The sequence below is a fragment of the Halichoerus grypus genome, chromosome 5, assembly GCF_964656455.1.
Source record: "Halichoerus grypus chromosome 5, mHalGry1.hap1.1, whole genome shotgun sequence".
In the NCBI taxonomy this organism is placed as follows: Eukaryota; Metazoa; Chordata; class Mammalia; order Carnivora; family Phocidae; genus Halichoerus; species Halichoerus grypus.
In genome coordinates this window covers 171,027,779-171,046,755 of record NC_135716.1, presented here as the reverse complement: position 1 = coordinate 171,046,755, position 18,977 = coordinate 171,027,779, and the positions used below count along the sequence as shown (strand labels likewise).

Genomic DNA, 18,977 nt, shown 5'->3' with positions numbered 1-18,977 from the left:
AGCTGTCCCGGGGCTGGCCAGGGCGGCCCGGCTGACTCCTCTGAAGCCGCCTTGTCCCCCGCAGCCTGTGAGCTGGGCTTCTACAAGTCGGCCCCTGGGGACCAGCTCTGCGCCCGCTGCCCTCCCCACAGCCACTCTGCAGCCCCCGCTGCCCAGACCTGCCGCTGTGACCTCAGCTACTACCGCGCAGCCCTGGACCCACCATCTGCAGCCTGCACCCGTGAGTACCGCCCTGAGCCCCAAAATCCTGGAGACCAAGACCGGGCCAGGACCCCATGCTTCCAGGACTCCAGGGAGCCAGTGCTCTGGGGGTGAGGCAGGGACGGGTGGCTGTCTTGGACCAGGGGCCTATGTAGGGTTGGGGGGGTGACTCTAACTCTGACTCCTCAGGGGTGGCCTTGACCTCTCTGGGAGGGGGTCCCTACCTCCTGTCCTATATCACCTGTCACCTCTCCAGGGACATCTTTCCTTCCTTCCCTCTGTCTTTCCTCTCTGCTTCAGAGGGCAGATGAGAGGAGGCTTTGGTCGTCTCCTGGCCCGGCAGTGATACTGATGTCCCGGGAGCTGGGGTGGGCAAGCCAGAGGAGCCCCCCGATCGCTGTCATCCCCGATGGACCGTTCAGAGCTGCCTTAGTGTGTGGGGGGCTGTGCATGCATGGGTGTGTATCAGGAATATGCGTGGCTGCCTGCTTGGATGAGGGCGTGCGTGTGTCGGGCTGTGTGTGTGCCCTGGGACACCTGCAGTGAGGATGACACGTGCGTCTGTGTCGGCAGCTGCTCCCATAGAAGATGCCTGCGTAGTGTGCGTAGGCTCGAGTGTGAACGTCGGAGTCTTGTGCCCATGTGGGTGTAAAGGATTGTTAGGGGGGTGTGTGCACCTCTGGGTCCCTGGAGCTCCGAGTCCCCGTAGAGCTTGATTGAATGTGCCTTGTGGGTTCTGCGTGTGGACAGCTGGCCCTGCAGGGAGGCGTGTGGGCCTGGAGAAGTGTGCTCGCATGTGCTCGCGCCCTGTGTACCTGAGGGGACTCCGAGGGGCTCTGGCACGTGCCTGCCGGGCTGCGCGACTGTCGCGGTGTCCTGCTCACGGGGCCTGAAGGGGCCTCTCACACTCCCATCTCAGCTCAGCCCACCCCATCTGCCAACCCCGGTCTCTTGGGGTGGGGTGACGGGCGCTTCTCACGGTTCTGACCTGTTCTGCCCCCCAGTCCATCCCAGCCTCAGTCCCCAACCTCCCTCTCCCCCCACCTCCATCACGCCGAGCCCCCAGGCTCCCTGTACATGGCAGGTGAGAGTGTGTGTGCACGCGTGCGCACACACACACACACACACACACACAGTCTCCTTCCCTCCCTCCCCTCTTCTGTCCAGACCCATGCATTTACCCCATGTGGGACCTGCCAGGGCAGAAAGGGTGGCTGAGTGACATGGTGACTACTGTGGGCTTCGCAGGCAACGTGAGCCCCGCTCTAGGTCATGGACACTTGTACTCAGCGACTCCAGTTTTCCTCCAAATCCGCAATTCAGTGCCCTCAGGTTCTGGAAATCTTAAGACTGCAGAAGACTAGGCTTTTAGTATTCCATATCCTTCAGATTCTATGATTCTCTATGATTCTGAGATTCTTCCCTTCTATTTTCTTAAGATCTAAGAGTCCCTGCCTGGGGTGCTGAGAACTGAAATTCTAAATCCCAGGGCTCCCCACAGCCTCCCATGTCCTCCAGACTCAAATCCCCACCCCCAGGAGCCTACCCCAGCCCCCAGCCCCAGCTCTCCAGAATCTCTGCACTGCCCAGACTGGGGCTCCCGTGGGGGTGGGCTCACCCTTCTGCGGAGACCCCGCTGGGCTGCCCGGCGCCTCCACTGCTCTCCACAGCAGTACTCAATGATGTGCCCAGTAAACCCAGTACAGGGGTTAAGGAGTGCAGTGTGGATCGCAAATGGCAGGGGCCTTTCACACCCAGGGTAGCTGCTGTGGGCACCCCCCAGGGTTGTCAGTCTCTCACCCTGCTCTGGATGGAAACTGGGAAACACAAACCCGGGATCCCCGTGGTCCGGCAGTGGGATGGTGAGGGGCAAGGGCTTAGCTTTCTGGACACAGACCTGACCCTGTGGTCCAGTCTGATGCTACCTCTGCCGTTAGGGAGCTCTCAGAGGCTGGGGAAGGCCATGACCTTACCCTTGAGGAACCCCCGAAAATATCACGGGGGAGTCCCAGCCCTCCCCTGGCCTGATGGGGGGTTGGGGCTGGACCAGCCCAGATAAATGCCCTCCGCTGCCACCAGTCACTCTCTGCTCCCCAGGGCCACCCTCAGCACCGGTGAATCTGATCTCCAGTGTGAACGGCACATCCGTGACCCTGGAATGGGCCCCTCCCCTGGATCCAGGCGGCCGCAACGACATCACATACAACGCAGTGTGCCGCCGCTGCCCTTGGGCGCTGGGCCACTGCGAGACCTGCGGGGGCGGCCCCCGCTTCGTGCCGCGGCAGACAAGCCTGGTGCGGGCCAGTCTGATGGTGGCCAACCTGCTGGCCCACATGAACTACTCCTTCTGGATCGAGGCCGTCAACGGTGTGTCCGACCTGAGCCCCGAGCCCCGCCGGGCGGCTGTCGTCAACATCACCACGAACCAGGCAGGTAGGCGGAGAGGCTCTGTCCCGCAGCTGCCCCGGCTCCTGGCCCTGGCGGGATCGAGTGCTACCACGGGCTCGCTGTGGCCTTCCGGGCGAGGGCCTGTCTCCCCTGGCCCTGCCTTCCTCCCCAGGACTCGGAGCTCCAGGCTCTCCACGCCCTTAGAAGAGTAGAACATATCCTGTAGGTGGGAGGAAGCCAACCAGGTCAGAGACAGGCCGGCCCGGCATTCGTAGGTTCCAGAACTTTCTCTCTGCCTCTGTTTCTTCCCTGGTGCAATGGCAATAATAGTACCTGCCTCGGGTACCAGGATGAAGCTTAAGTGAGAGAAATGAAAATGCTTAGCCCGGCACCTGGCGCAAGGTACCTGCTCCATAAATGTCATTAAAAAATAAAATCACTCCGATTATCATTTTCCAGAACACCTGCCACTGCTGCCCCTGGGATGGATTTAGTTGCACTGGTTTGGACAATAGCCATTTATCTCTGGGTTCCTAGCCAGTTGTTGGGCTGAGTTCAGCCCCTGGAGCCCCTCTCTTTCCCAATTCTGGTGGGTCCTGCCTGTCAAGTGACGGCCCGACCCAAGAGCCCACCAGCCCACGGCAGCTTCGCCATCAACAGCCACCCCAGCACACGTCTAGGACTGCTGTGGCCCTCACCCCGTCCCTGGCCCAACAGAAACCTCACCATGTCACCGAGGAGGAGACCAAGGCTCTGTGTCACCATGTAGGAAGTAGCAGAGTTGGGATTCGAACCCAGGTCTGTCTCGCCCCCAAGTGAAAGGGGCCTCCCGACTGTGAGCCCAGGGCACCCCCTCTCTGATGCCAGGGCTTCACCTACTCAAGGGACTCTCATCCGGCCAGCGTTTGTAGGGCACCCACAGAGTGCGCAGCCTTGTCCCCGGGGCTGGTGACACGGTGGGAATAGGCCTGTGTGTCTGGTGCTTGTGGCCGTGCCCTTGCCCACTGGTCTCCAGGGAGACGGGTGCGGGTGGCTGGCTGGCGGGGGGAAGGGGGAGCCCCAGAGCCCACCACCATTTCTGACACCATCAGTATGCTTCATCATGGAGAGAAAAACCCTCCCTTGAAGGCATGCTCCCTTCTAGCCACCAGACCCATTCTCTTCCCAGGGAACCTTCCTGAAAGAGCTGTCTGTGTGGCCTTCTCTGCGTCCTCTCTCTGTGAGCCTCTTCAGGCAGCTCCAGTCAGGCGCATTTCTCCAGCTGTCCACTGAAGCTCAGTGTCCCCACCTGGCCACATGCAGTGGGGACTTCTCTCCCTGGTCTTTCCTCCCTCGTGGAACACTTTTGTCTTGCCCCCATGCCCTGCCCTTCTCCATCCCTGCCAGCCCCTCTTCTTGAAACAGCCTCGGAAGGCTGGAGGACCCCACGCTTGTCCCGGACCCTCCTCTCTTCCCTATTCAGCCGGGGCCATCTTTTCTGAGTGACCTTACCAGGGCCCATGGCTAGGAACCCCACTGTCATGCTGACATTTTGTCACCAGCACAGACCTCTCCCCTGAGGACCAGCCCCCGGCACCCCCAGACCTGCACCTCCCACAGGCCCTGCCCCAGGACATGGCACCACTGTTCATGGGGTCACTCAAGCCCCAAAGCGCATTGTCATCCGGACTCTCCCTCCCTGTCTCCGTACCACGTCCACCCACCTGCCAGGCTCACTGGGCCTCCCTCCAGGTGACCATCTCCGCTTCAGCCTCCTTCCGATCCATCTCTCTGAGCTCAGGCTGCCATAACAAAATACCATAGGTTGGGGGCTTAAACCACAGAAATGTATTGATCACAGTTCTTGAGGCTGGAGGTCCAAGATCAAGGTGCTGGCCAATTTGGTTTCTAGTGAGAACCCTCTTCCTGCCTTCTGGCTGTGTCCTCACAAGGCAGAGAAAGAGAGAAGTCCGGTGTCTCTTCTAATAAAGGCACTAATCCCACAGGGAGGACCTCGCCTGCATGACCCCATCTACACCTAATAATCCCCCTAAGGCCATGATGACAAATACTATCAAGTTGGGGGTTAGGGCTTCAATGTATGAATTTGGGGAGGGGACACAGTCCAGTCCACAGCACATCCCCACCCCCATCCTGTGTTGTCTGGACAACCCCAGGAGCCCGCTCCCCCTCGCCCCATGATGCCGTCCCACACCACCTCCTGAATGAGCTTTAAAAGTGTAAGTGAGGTCTGGTCACACGTGAGCCCTTTACCAGCTTCAGCCTGAGCTCAGATCCCACTGAGACCCTCCCAGGGCCAGGCCAGGGCGCACCCATACCACCCACCCTGCCCACCTCTCCAGCCTCACCCACCTACTTTCGCCTGGCTCCCTCCCTTGCATCCACACCGGCCTCTCGTCCCTCTGTCCATCTCTTGGAGCCACCGAGCCCTTCCGTGCCTTGGCCTTTTCCGTCAGAGTGACAGGCTCCTCTCTGTGATGTTGGGTGGCTGGTTCCTTCAGTCCTCGGTTCCACTGTCATCCTGCCTTGGGGAGGCCCACCCTGACCACCCCGGCTAAAATGGCCCCGTTTCCCCCAGCCTTCTATGCATACAAGGTCTGCTCCATCACACACCGTGCCTTTTTCCTGTCCCTCCTGTGATTACGTATCGATTCGTTTTCTTATTTACTTTCTGTCTCTCTATAGATCATAAGCTCCTTGAGGGCTGCCTTGCTCACTATGGATCCCCAGGTCCTAGTGGACCACAATGCATGTGGAAGGCATTCAGGAATTCTGGGGGGGCCTGGGGCAGACAACAGCCCTGAGCAAATGGGTGAGGTCTGGCCTCAGGGACTGCAGGGCCTCCCCTCTCCTTCCCCTCCCCCTCCCCTCTTCCTCTTCCTCCCCTCTCCTCCTCTCTGTCCCCCTTCTCTACAGCCATCTCCTCCTTGGAGCCGCTCTGGTGCCCCCACCCTGTTTCCCTCCCACCTCTGTGCTCCGGTCCCCTCACAGGGCACCTCTTGCCTTGGAAGTTCTTTGTTTTTTAAGGGGCACCCACATGCTGCTGGCAGTATCTGATCCTCACCTCCGGGCAGGTGGCGCTGCTGGCTTCCGTTTCTGGATGGGGAAACTGCCACCCCAGACAGTCACGGTCCCAGCCAGCCAGCCAGAGGAGGCCGGGTTGTGACCCAGGCCCAATGCCCAGGCTCATGGGGGCCCGGTACCACACACTCCAACTTAACTCTGGAGTTACTTCTTTCTTTTTCACATCAAAGTCACCCAGCAACATTTGGTGGGCACCTACCCTGTGTAGCCCCTGCCTTCAGGGAGCTCCAGGTGTGTGGGGGGTGCAGGGGGGGACAGGATGCCCAGATAGGGGGACAGGGGAGGTGTTGGGCAGAGAGTCAGCCTGGCTGCACCCAGCTATATCTGGCACTTTCCAGCAGACTCACCTCGGGAGTAGGGGCAGTGAACGCAGGAGGGAAGGAGGGAATGGGTGACTTAGTCACTGTGTGAGGGGGTGAACGGGTGACCTGGTGTGACACAGGAATCCTGGGGCTCAGGTGTGCCCAGCTCATGGCCTTTCCCCGAGTATCAGAGCTGCTGCCATCCTACCCTCCAAACCCAGGCAGTGAGGACGTGGGGTCCTTCCTTCTTCCCCTCTCCTTCCTCTTCCTCAGGTACTCCTGAGAGCCTGTCCCACCCCAGGCCCTTGGTGATAGAGACATCCGGTGATGGGGCCCCAGGGCGGCGAGAGTGTCTGCTTGACGGGGGCTGGGGGCGGGGGGTCCAGCATTCTTCCAGGGGATGGGCCTGGCCAGCGAGAAGGAGGAGGCAGTGAAAGTTGGGGGAGCCGGGCCTCGTCTGGGTCAGGGTAGCCCCAGCATCCTAGAGCAGAGCCAGGCTGTGCCGCCCCCAGGGGGGCAACCAGAGCGGCCGCCGATGATTTGCTAGGAGGATTGGAGGGTGCTGGCTCCCCTGGATGGGGGGCAGGGGGGGGCAGGACAGTTGGCAAGGTGAGCACGGCCCAAGCCAGCATCCCTGGGACAGAGACCAGTCTCCGTTATCCCCGATGCACCCATCTGATGGCGGCTGGCCTCCGTCCCCTAGCCCCGTCCCAGGTGGTGGTGATCCGCCAGGAGCGGGCCGGGCAGACCAGCGTCTCCCTGCTGTGGCAGGAACCAGAGCAGCCCAATGGCATCATCCTGGAGTACGAGATCAAGTACTATGAGAAGGTACCAGCGGGGAAGGGCAGAAGGGGGAGGGGAAGCAGGCGGGAGGACCCTGGGCTGACCACCCCTCTCCTGGGCAGGACAAGGAGATGCAGAGCTACTCCACCCTCAAGGCTGTCACCACCAGGGCCACCGTCTCGGGCCTCAAGCCGGGCACCCGCTACATGTTCCAGGTCCGAGCCCGCACGTCCGCCGGCTGCGGCCGCTTCAGCCAGGCCATGGAGGTGGAGACCGGGAAACCCCGTGAGTGCGGGGAGTGGGGAGGGCAAGGGAGCCGGGCCAGGCCAGGTGCCGGGGGCCCTGGTGGCCAAGCTGGTGCCTGTGCTGGAGTGGCATTTTTACAGGTGAAACACTGAGGCTCAGAGAAGGGAGGTGACTTGCCCAAGGTGACGGAGCCAGGGACGGCCCACCAAACACTTGGCTGTCGCTGAGTTATCAGTGAGTCTGGCCGGCATCATGGTGCCCTTTGCCAAGATCACTTATACTTGTCCTAGAGACCCTCCAGTGAGTTGCCATTATCCACATCCCCATTTCACAGATGAGGAAAACGAGGACCAGAGCAGTAAAGTGAATTGGCCAAGGTCACCCAGCAGAGCAGGATTTGAACCTGGTCAGTCTGGGGACAAATTCCGTGCCCCTTCCCCAGTCTCCTCCTGCCCCCAGGCTCCAGAACAGTGGTTCTCACAGCACGGGCTGGGACCAGCAGCAGCACCTGGGAGGTTTTGGAAATGCTGATTCTCAGGCCCTACCCCAGACCTTCTGAATCAGAAACCCTGGAGTGGGGGCCCAATAATTCAGGTTTTATCAAGGCCTCAGGGTGATTCTGAGGCACATTCAAGCTTGGGAATGCCCTGCCCCCATCTCCAGCTTCTTGGAGTCTTCTCTACGCTCTCTATACTGGGGCACGCTCCAGGGTGTGGTGCTAGGATTGAAAGGTTCAGGGCCGAGTTGATGGTGTGTCTCAAGTGCTCTGAGGTCTGACACCTTGTTGAGACTGCCCAGCTCGGAATCCTGCCCGGCTCCATCCCATTTACCGTGTGGTCTTGAGTAAGTTCCCCAAGTCTCTGAACCTCAGTGTTCTTGTCTAAAAACTGAAGATAATACTAGGATCTCTTGTAATTGGGACTGGAACGTGCACCTCTCAGCACATTTGGCTTTGTTACTGTTCGAACAACAGGCAGGACAGGCACATTACAGGTGGAAAACACAGGCTCAGGGAAGTCTAGAGCTTCTCTGGGGCTCACACAGTCCCGGGAAGTGCTGACACCAGGGTGGGAAGCCGGGAAGCCTGCGGCAGCAGGGTCCTGAAGGGGCAGCTTAGTAGAGGGGAAGGTGGGGGCAGAGGAGGAGGCGGCCTGTGACCCTGACCCAGGGTTGACTCACAGCTGAGGATGCTGCCCACCGGGCCCACCCGGGAGAGCCACCAGATCCCTGGGCCTGAGAGGCCGGTTCCCCCACGCTGCTCTCCCCCTACTAGGGCCCCGCTACGACACCCGGACCATTGTCTGGATCTGCCTGACGCTCATCACGGGCCTGGTCGTGCTTCTGCTCCTGCTCATCTGCAAAAAGAGGTGGGTGGTCCTGGTCCCCGCCACCCGAAGGCCCTCCTCTGGAGCCCCGTGTCTCCCGCCTGTCCCAAGCCCCGCCAAGACAGTGGTCCCCTTGCACCTAGGTCTGGGTTCACTTCCGGGTATACCTGTTCTTCTTTCCTCCCCCGTGAAACACTTTTGTCTTGCCCCCATGCCCTGCCCTTCTCCATCCCTGCCAGCCCCTCTTCTCGAAACAGCCTCGGAAGGCTGGAGGACCCCACGCTTGTCCCGGACCCTCCTCTCTTCCCTATTCAGCCGGGGCCATCTTTTCTGAGTGACCTTACCAGGGCCCGTGGCTAGGAACCCCACTGTCATGCTGACATTTTGTCACCAGCACAGACCTCTCCCCTGAGGACCCGCTCCTGGCACCCCCAGGCCTGCACCTCCCACAGCCTCCCCCCAGGACATGGCACCACTGTTCGTGGGGTCGCTCAAGCCCCAAAGCCCGTTGTCATCCAGACTCTCCCTCCCTGACGCCATACCACATCCACCCACCTGCCAGGCCCACGGGGACTCCCTCCAGGTGACCTCCTCCACCTCATTTAATCCTGTGATGCGGACATTCTGGTGTCACTTTGCAGGTGAGCTAGTTGGGGTCAGAGAGGTTAGACCTCTTCTGCCAGGTAGATGTCAGAACTGGGACAGAAACCCAGGTCTGTAAAAACTAAAGTCATCGCTCCCTCCCCCACTCCATCCCAGAGAGAGGTGGAGACAGGACGCTGTGCCTCGTGGGGGCTTAGGAGCCCAGTCAGCGAGGCCTGGAAACATCGTCCTGTACATGGAGACACGGGCCCAGGGAAGGGAGGGGGCTGGCCAAGGTCACACAGTGTTATAAATACCGGAAGCCTCCTGTCCCCACCCGCCAAGGGTGGTTTCATGTAAAATGGGGCTTATGGTGTGTAGACTGCTGTGCGGGCCAAGTGCACTTGACTTCGCAAACTGCAATTGTCAGAAATGTCACCATCCAGCCGGGTTGAGAGCCTGAGGGCGGGGACTCCCCTAGGAGGGAGGGGTTCTGATCTGTCCCCGAATGGGGTCAGGGCTGAGGCTAGGGCTGCCCTCCACAGGCACTGCGGCTACAGCAAGGCCTTCCAGGACTCGGACGAGGAGAAGATGCAGTATCAGAATGGGCAGGGTGAGTGCAGGGGCCCAGGCACACGGGCCAGAGAGGAGGTCGTGGTGGGAGCCGGCGCTGGTCTGGGGAGGGGACAGGTGGGGAGGAGCAGGGTGCCCACGGAAAAGACGAGAGCCCCGGAGATAGCAGGATGTCAGAACCCCGAGACCTCAGAGGCAGAGTGCTGTTCACCCTTACTGGGTGGGCAGACCCCAGCAAGGATGCTAGAAACCCTCTGCCCGGGGAAATGCACACATTTGTGCACTCACACACAGTTTTGCCTACAGTTTGGGAGGCGGCGTGTCATATTCTCTTGGATAAGAACCCATGCTACAGAGAGCTTTCCCAGGACCCTGCAGAGACCCCAGAAAACGAGGCAAATAGGAGAGAGCCTACCTCCGTGCCTCACGTCTGTGCCCGTGGTAGACATTAGTATTAATTATGGTACCGATTCTCAGTGAGCTTCGTGCAGCTTCAGAATCCTTCTCAACGCAGTTTTCTAAAGAACTACTTTCAATCAAATTTGGCGTTTGTGATGAAAACGCTTTTGCTACATTTCTACCCCAGAGCAATTTAAAAAGACCTTAAAGACTCTAGAAGTGACCCCCCCAAAACAACAGATATGCTCAGAACTCACTGGAGACCCCAAAGTCCCCTAGAAAGCCCATAGCTCCTCCATAGAGAGCCCGTTTTCACTTGGTAAGCACGTATTGGACACCTGCTGTTTGCCCCCACAACCTGAGCTTCCTGGGGACGCTCCTTACCCTCCACGCCCCACCCCAGACCTATCCCAGGCCCACGGAATGCTGCGAGAGACAGTCTCCTGCGTCCCACTGATGGCCCTCTCTCCTGGCCCCTCAGCACCCCCACCTGTCTTCCTGCCCCTGCACCACCCCCCGGGGAAGATCCCAGAGCCCCCGTTCTATGCAGAACCCCACAATTATGAGGAGCCAGGCCGGGCGGGCCGCAGTTTCACCCAAGAGATTGAAGCCTCCAGGATCCACATCGAGAAAATTATCGGCTCTGGTGAGCCTTGGGGGTTGTGAAGGTGGGGACAGCACAGAGGGGTGCCTGGGGGAGGGGCGCCCAGGGCAGGGCGAGGGGGGATCACGGAGCACACGCTGGGGAAGGGGGGAGTGCCGGGGTCCAGGTGCAGAGCGGAGGGTCCCACAGCCGTCCCTTGCCTGCCCCACTCGGGGCCCACAGGGGAGTCCGGGGAAGTCTGCTGTGGGCGGCTGCAGGTGCCGGGGCAGCGGGACGTGCCCGTGGCCATCAAGACCCTCAAAGCCGGCTACACCGAGAGACAGCGGCGGGACTTTCTGAGTGAGGCGTCCATCATGGGTCAGTTTGACCACCCCAATATCATCCGCCTGGAAGGTGTCGTCACCCGTGGTAGGTGCCAGGCGAGAGCAGCCTCACCCTACAAGGTCCCTCCTGCCCCAGGACAGAAGTCTGGGTCCATCCCTGGACCACCGTGCTCTGCCCCTGCCCTGCCCCTGTCCCCCCTCCATCCCCCTGGTTCAGGTCCCCGGATGACTTGGTTGGGGAGGGGGGCCAGAGCCCGGGACCCCAGTGGGAACCCTAGGCTCCCTGAAGCCCTCCGTGCTGGCCCACCTCTTGGCAGCTCACAGAGGGGCCATGTTCCTGGGGTCTCTGATCAACAGACCTGATCCCCCACCAAGAGCCACCCCCTCCTTCTACCCCTCCCCAGGCCGCCTGGCAATGATCGTGACCGAGTACATGGAGAACGGCTCTCTGGACGCCTTCCTGCGGGTGTGTGCCCCACCCTGCCTTCCCCGTGGGTTGGGAGGGGGTAGGGAAGTTCAGTCTGGGTGATGGGAGATAACGTCAGGCCTCCAAACACCCGCAGGAGCTTGGACCCAATGGACCTGGGGTAGGGGAGTGAGGAATAGGGAGGGGTCTTAATCAAATTGCCTAGCAGCCCCCCTTCACATGAAGGGCCCTCCGCAGCATGGGGTCCTCTGCCCTGCACACAGGCTAAGAGGGGTGCCTCCGTGGAGACCCAGTGCCCCAGCCAGCTGGGAGGCATGGCGGGTGTGGTGGAAATGGCTAGCCTCCAGCCCCCGCCCTGTCATTTATTTGCTGAGTGTTCAGGCCCAGGGCTTCACCTCTCTGGGCCTCCATTTCTCCTTCTGCAAAATGGGTAAGAAGTCATCACAGCCCCACCTCCCTCTCAGGGTCGCTATGAGCGTAAACGAGACCATGAGAAGGAGCTGAAACAGGAACGTGCTTCATAAGAAGTGAAGATACTTTGCAAGCGGCGCGAGCCTTGCTGAAGCCCAGCCATGTCCCCCTACAGACTCACGACGGGCAGTTCACCATCGTGCAGCTGGTGGGCATGCTCAGAGGCGTGGGGGCTGGCATGTGCTACCTCTCGGACCTGGGCTACGTCCACCGAGACCTGGCTGCCCGCAACGTCCTGGTTGACAGCAACCTGGTGTGCAAGGTGTCCGACTTCGGGCTCTCCCGGGTGCTGGAGGACGACCCTGACGCGGCCTACACCACCACGGTGCGTGGTCCCCCCGCTTTCCAGTGGGACTGGGGAGGGCTCCCCCACACGTAGTGAAGTGAAGCTGGAAATGTTGGGGTTGCCTTCAACCTGGGGCAAGTCCTACCTCTTCTCTGTACCTCGGTTTCCCCCTCTGGGAATTGGGAGCCCCCTTTCCCACCTTGCCTGTATACTGGGTAGCCTGGAGAGACACCAGGGCTGGTCCCCACTGTCACTCACTCTCTGGGAGGTTTTGGGAGGGTCCGTGTCTGTCTGAATCACAAATCTACTGCACATCTGTCTGTAAGGATTGGCTAAACTAGTGTCTGCAGAACCTGTTCCATAGAGACGCGGGCTTCTCGAGAGAAGCCTTGGGGGCCACCTTCAAGGCAGGAGGCTGAGTGGGCCGGGGCTCGGGCCTGCCCACCCTGCCTCAGTGAGAAGCTTCCCTCGGGGTCTGAGCATCCGAGCATCTGAGCATCTGGACGAGGTTTCCCTTAGAGAAAGGATTTTGTGACAAAAACAGAAACAAACAAGAAGGAAAGGAAGGAAGAGCAGTGAGATAATGAGCAAGCCGTGTCCCGCGGGCTTCGTCCCTTGTCGGGGCATCAGCCTGTTAACTAACTGGCGCTTACTGAGCAGCTACTATGTTCCAGGCACGCCACACACTTCCTTCGCTCAGTCTTCAAAACAGCCATGAGTGCGGGTCCCCCGAGCAGAACAGGGGCTCTAGGCAGGTGGAGGCCGTGGCTCCGCTCCTGGGCTGCCCAGTTCCCAGCCCTGACCCAGCGCTCAGCTCCCCGCCTCGGGCTGGGGAGAAGCCCTCAGGACTTGTGTGTGTCTTGCAGGGAGGCAAGATCCCGATCCGCTGGACGGCCCCCGAGGCCATCGCTTTCCGGACCTTCTCCTCGGCCAGCGACGTGTGGAGTTTCGGTGTGGTCATGTGGGAGGTGCTGGCCTACGGGGAGAGGCCCTACTGGAACATGACAAACCGTGACGTGAGTCCAGGACCCTGGCTGGGCAGAGGCCACATGGGACGTCAGAGGGGGCGGGCGGCCTCCAGCCCAGCATTGTGCTTGCCCCCCCAACCCCAGGTCATCAGCTCCGTGGAGGAGGGGTACCGCTTGCCCGCGCCCATGGGCTGTCCCCGCGCCCTGCACCAGCTCATGCTCGACTGCTGGCAGAAGGACAGGGCCCAGCGGCCTCGCTTTTCCCAGATCGTCAGCGTCCTCGATGCCCTCATCCAGAGCCCTGAGAGTCTCAGGGCCACTGCCACTGTCAACAGGTGCCTGGGGCCCACCCCAGCTCTGCCCAAGCCCAGCTGCTCTCCCAGCATTTCCCCAGATAAGGCCCAGACTTAGTGTCAGCCCTGACAATGGGACCACACCTAGCCGGGGTCTCAAAGCCCTGACCTGCCTTGTCCCCTGACCCTTGTCAAGGCTGGACCCCTGACCCCTGCCTTACCTGGGCCCCTGAGCCCTGAGCTTCCTGGGCCCCTGAGCCCTGTCCTGCCTGGGCCCCTGAGCCCTGAGCTTCCTGGGTCTCAACCCGGTCCTGCCTGAGCTTTCCTCAGCCCTCTGCTTTTCAGGCTTGGGGCTAGCCTGTCAGACCCTTTGCCCACTACCGAGCCTGCATGGAGGCTGAGGGTGGCTAGTCCCAGGGTCCCTGTGGAGGGCAGAGGCCCTGGCAGGCCACTTACCAAGGGCCCTTGTGCCTCAGGTGCCCGCCCCCTGCCTTTGCCCAGAGCTGCTTTGACCTTCGTGGGGGCGGGGGTGGCGGCGGGGGCCTCACCGTGGGGGACTGGCTGGACTCCATCCGCATGGGCCGCTACCGGGACCACTTCGCCGCCGGCGGGTACTCCTCCCTGGGCATGGTGCTGCGTATGAATGCTCAGTGAGTGAAGGGTCGGGCGGGGCCCTTGGGGGTGCGGACAGGGGAGGAGGGCAGGGGACCAGAGGCAGGGCCACCGAGGAGGTTGGAAGCTCCAGGGAATGGGTCTACCCTGGCCCCATGGTTCCCGGCCTCCCAGGCCGACCAGGTCAGCACCACTCTTCCTTCACAGGGACGTGCGTGCGCTGGGCATCACCCTCATGGGCCACCAGAAGAAGATCCTGGGCAGCATCCAGACCATGAGGGCCCAGCTGACAAGCACCCAGGGGCCCCGCCAGCACCTCTGACCCAAGGCCATTGGGGCCTGGGCAGCAACTAAAGCAGACCCGGGACATGTCGCCCATCAGGGGACTTGCAGGGTTGGCGGGGGGTCAGGCAGCCCCCCAAGCCTCTGTCCCTCCTCTCAGGTGCCAAGATCTCCACCGCAGGACCTGGACTTAGCAGGGGTCAGGCTGCCTGGGAAGGGGCGTTCGGTGCCCAGCTTGGCTGCGACATCTGCCCCCAGGGCGGAGGGGCTTCTCTTCCCCAGAGGCTGGGGCCTCAGTGACACGGAGCCTGACAGAGACGTCACTCACCTGCCTCCGTGTGTGCGTGTATGTGCGTGTGTGTGTGTGTGTGTGTGTGTGTGTGTGTGTAGGGATGTTTTCATGAGGTCGTGGGAGCCTTTGTGAACATTTGTGACCATGTGTGCGTGTCCACCCATCAGGTCCGAGCACGGATGTGTGCTTACGGCGTGCATGCTTTTCCATTATGGTGGGGGGCACACGTGCGTGACCGTGGATGAATGAGGACATGTGTCACAGGCCTGTGAGCACAGAACTTAGTGTGACGCTGCCCACTGAGTATGGGCCCAGGCCCCAGCACCCACAGGGACTAGGGAGAGGCTCATGCCCACCTCCCCCCACACCTGGAGGCTGGAATTAGGGGCCACTTTGGAACTGCACCAGCACCAGGCCCACCCTCATTTCAGCCCGGGTGAGCCCTCGCCCGGCTCTATCTCAGGTCTGAGCCCTCCCTCTAGCAGGTGGGGGGCCACCTGCAGCCTCCACCTGGCTCCCACCGCTGCTTCCACAGGAAAACAGGGTTCCTGGCCAGCCCCTCTGGCTGCCTACTGTGTAGACATCGCTGTAGAGTACACAAGATGCCCTCAGCTGGACTTGGCTGCCTGGTCAGCGGCCAGGGCCGTGAACTTCCCTCTGGGCCCCAATACCCCTCCATGTCCCAGGGCTCCTCACTTGGAAGACTTTCTGCCAACCTCTCACTGCCCAGCCCTGGCCTGCGCCCCTCCCTTCTCAATCCTAAGATCAGGGACCATAAGATCCCAGATTTTCAGCCCCACGTCCACCCCCTCTTGTGCCACCTGAGGAGACCAAGACCTAGAGAGGGGGTGTGCCTTGTCCAAGGTCACACAGCAACCAAGTTTTAGAGCTGAGGCCGCCTGCCTCCCAGCCCAGGGCTCTTTCCCCCACACACCATCCCACACTGACAGCTGTGGGTGAGAGGGGGCTTCGGAAGCTCCCCCACCCTGAGACTGACCCTCCCCTTTACGGCCCACCAGGGTATGTAAATATCTTTTTTCTACCATGCCAGAATATTTTTTCCTCACTCCTGACAATGCAAAAATGGTCTTCAAAGCACATAAAGAGCACCCAGGGTGAGAAAGCACCATCCCAGGGGAAGCTTGGTGGGCAGGGCCCAAGGAACCCCACTGGGCAGGATGCCTTGTGCCCCCTGCCGGCCCCAGAGGGAGGGGCAAGCCCAGCTCCCCACCCCCTGCCCAGCCCTCCCCCTAGCCAGCACAGCTGTTCCGCAGAGACACCAGCACTGAGCCCCCCCCTTCCTCCTGCAATAATTTGGGGAGTCTCAGCCCCGCCTAGGTGCTGCGGCCAGCTCTCTACACCTCTATATATTATATTACTATATAGCTGAGCTGTTCTTCCTTCCTATGGAAGTCGGAAACATGGTCAGGACACGATCCAGGGAGGACCCTGTCTGCCTCCCACCCCCACCCCACTCTCACCCAGTTCCTGGTCTCTGATCCTCACAGTCAGGGTGGACATGGAGGGCCCGGCACTTGCAAAAGTGTGGCCCCTGCCCCGGGCGTGAGGTACCCTTGGGGTCCCAGGGATCTGCTTCTCTGTGGTCTTCATTCTGAGTCTTGAACTTGCCCACAATGAGAATAAATTCTGCCTCATTCTGCCTCACCTTTGCCTGTGTCCCCATTTTTTCCCCATCCTTTCAACCTCAACATCACCTGGTAAGAGAGCAGCCTATGCTGTGCACCTACTGTGTGCATCCCATACATTTTTTCTGCTCTGATCTTCTCATCTATCCCAGGAGAGAGGATTCATGCACCAATTTTATATATGGGGAGGCTGAGTCTTACAGAGGTCAAGTCACCTGAAGTCAGGTTTGGGGGACGCTGAGCCAGGACCCTGGTTTTTCCAACTCCAAAGCCCATGCTCTGCTAGGAAGCACCCCCACAGGCCCCAAATTCTCTCTTTCAAGATGTGCGGATGGTGCTTAGCACTGGAGCACGGTTGCTTGCAAGCGAGCATCGCCCTTGCCTCAAGTGCTCTTATGGAAGAAAGATCTCCTCTGGAGGAGGAACACATGAGGAAGGAGCATTTCATAGGAACAACTTCCTCGGGACCAACGGGTCCGTTGAGAGACCTGGGTGCCATGGGCAGGGGAGGGATGCAAGCACGTGCTATAGTGACATCAGGGGCTGAGGACCCATCTCTGCTCTGGGGGAGGGCGCTCAGCAGGAGCCAGGGCAGTGGCATTGGGGGCAGAGCAGAGCCCGACTGTGTCCATTTGGGGAAGATGCCCCTGGGGATCCTACTGATGAGCAAGCAAATGATCTCCAGCGGCTCATCAAGCTGAGGGAAGGATCTTCATTCCTGCACCTCCCTCAAATTGGAAACGTAGACCAAGGAGAAAGAAAGCATTTTACTGTGTTCCCTTCATTGTCTCACTAATAATGCCAGCAGCCCTATGAGATTGGTGATTTTGTCTCCATCCTACAGTTGGGCACAAGCATGCTCAGAGAGGCCAGTGTCCCAACTGGCAGAATTAGCATGTAAAGCTAGAACTGTCTGATTTCTAGCCAGGTGTGTTTCTCCTGAAACTCTAAACTCTGCTCCAGGCCTCCTCCCCATGGCACTAGCCATTTCCTATGAGGAAGAATGTGTTACTACACACTTCCTTCCCTAAGGGAAGGAATCGTCAGGGCCTCTGGAGCACCTGCCATGTGCTGGGTGACACTGGGGGATACAAAGATGAAGACAGACCCTTCAGAAGCCGAAACTAGGTGGAGGTATGGAATGCACAAGAGTGGCTCCCCAGCCAGATGGCTATGCTAAGTGTCCAGGAAATGGGGCACACAAAAGGATTAGAGGAAATTAGAGGAGAGAAAGCCTGGAGGGCCAGGGCTGTCACCAAGGACTTCCTGGAGGAGGAAGCATTCAGCTGGGCATTGAAGGATGAGAAGGATTTGGAGGTTCATTTCCCTTGTGTGAGGATGGATGCAGAGAAGAGGAAGAATAATAGCCAGAGAAGAAACAATGGGGTTCCTGTCTAGGAAGCCTTGCTATCATAAAGTCAGCTAGTCCCCTCCAATTTAATCTATACATTGTATTTCCAATAAAATTTGCAGTGGTGTTTTCTCTGCAACTTGACAAGGTCATCCAAAATGTATATGGAATAATAACCTAGAATAGCCAAGACAATTTTGAAGAAGAAAAAAGAGGAAGAGGAAAGGAACCTCGCCCTACCAAATGTCAATAATTACTATACAGCTCTAATAATTAAGATAGTTTTATTTGGTTCTGGGAATACAGAAACAGTTAAAAAGAATAGAGAATAATAATGCCTAGGGATGGATCCAAATATATATGAGAGTTTGAAACATGACAAGGGGCAAAGGACGGTCTAGTTAATGGGTGATACTAGGACAATTAAATACCCCCATAGAAAAAGATAAAATTGGATCCCTGCTCATACCACTCACAAAATAAATTCCAGGTTGATTAAGATTTAAATGTAAAGAGCAGACTATAAAACTTGCAAAGGAAAACAAGAAGATAACTTTATAACCTTAGAGCAGAAAATAAGCAAGACACCAAAAAGCACAAATGATAAAGGAAAACAATGTTAAACCTTATTTCAATCAAATTGGAAACTTCTACATGGCAAAAAAGAAATAGATTTGTTAGAGCCATGGCTGGGGAAATATTTGCAAGCTGTATAACCAACCAAGAGAGAATTCGTTTCCAAAACAAATTTTTTTTAATTTCAAAGATTCAATTTACCAAAACATTTCAAAGCATAAGAAAGTGGGCAAAGATTCAAACAGACAAATAAAAGAAGAAGAAATTTGAATGGCCAATAAAGGTATAAAAGATATTCTCAACATCACTAGTAAACATGGAAATGCAAATTAAAACAATAACGACATAGGTATTACACCAATTTGATTGGGAAACTTAGTCTATAACGCAGGCATTGATGAAGGTGTTGGGGGAATAGGAATGTTTATAAACCACTAGTGGAAATGTAATTTGGTGCGACTACTTTGGAGAGCAATTTGGAAACACTTAGTAAATTTTAAGATGAGCAAATCTAAGACCAAGCAGCTCCACCTTAGTGTGTGTTTGTCTTAGATTAAGTTCCCTAAGTAGTGCCTGAGATTCTTGTACAGGTGATTTACTGAGGGAGTGCTCCCAGGTGAAAGAGAGAGGGAAAGGCAGATAGGGTGGGAGGGAATGCTAGGTACCAATATGTTCTTGTTGGAGATTAGCTGCAATCTGATGCCACAGGGAGCTCTGGAGCATTAATAGCAACACAGAGTTGATCTGCCTTGAAGCAAGGGGGCCAGACTTGTACCCTTGTCAGTCATTGATTACCCATAGGCTGCCTGCCCCATTGTGGGAGGGTGGGTGGTGTTGTATAGTATATCTTCTTGGGCGAGGAGGTTCCCAGGAAGGGAGCAGCTATGGGCTCTTAGCAGCCAACCCTTAGGGCAGCTGCAGAATGAGTGCACCTGCAGGTCAAAGGAATCTGGGCAGGTCACC

General features: G+C 58.4%; 1 protein-coding gene across 1 annotated transcript in view; it reads left to right on the top strand.

Annotated features, from left to right (window-relative positions):
* The window catches only part of EPHA8 (EPH receptor A8), a 35,205-nt gene extending 19,118 nt beyond the window's left edge, over positions 1 to 16,087 (top strand). The window contains exons 4-17 of the mRNA XM_036093084.2: positions 65 to 220; positions 2,299 to 2,634; positions 6,679 to 6,803; positions 6,881 to 7,043; positions 8,278 to 8,371; positions 9,457 to 9,524; positions 10,365 to 10,529; positions 10,710 to 10,895; positions 11,215 to 11,276; positions 11,824 to 12,033; positions 12,861 to 13,010; positions 13,107 to 13,297; positions 13,732 to 13,905; positions 14,075 to 16,087. Of these exons, the coding sequence (XP_035948977.2) occupies positions 65 to 220; positions 2,299 to 2,634; positions 6,679 to 6,803; positions 6,881 to 7,043; positions 8,278 to 8,371; positions 9,457 to 9,524; positions 10,365 to 10,529; positions 10,710 to 10,895; positions 11,215 to 11,276; positions 11,824 to 12,033; positions 12,861 to 13,010; positions 13,107 to 13,297; positions 13,732 to 13,905; positions 14,075 to 14,189 (2,195 nt within the window). The 3' untranslated portion in view covers positions 14,190 to 16,087. The remainder of the gene's footprint in view (positions 1 to 64; positions 221 to 2,298; positions 2,635 to 6,678; positions 6,804 to 6,880; positions 7,044 to 8,277; positions 8,372 to 9,456; positions 9,525 to 10,364; positions 10,530 to 10,709; positions 10,896 to 11,214; positions 11,277 to 11,823; positions 12,034 to 12,860; positions 13,011 to 13,106; positions 13,298 to 13,731; positions 13,906 to 14,074) is intronic.
* The last annotated feature ends 2,890 nt before the right edge of the window (positions 16,088 to 18,977 follow it).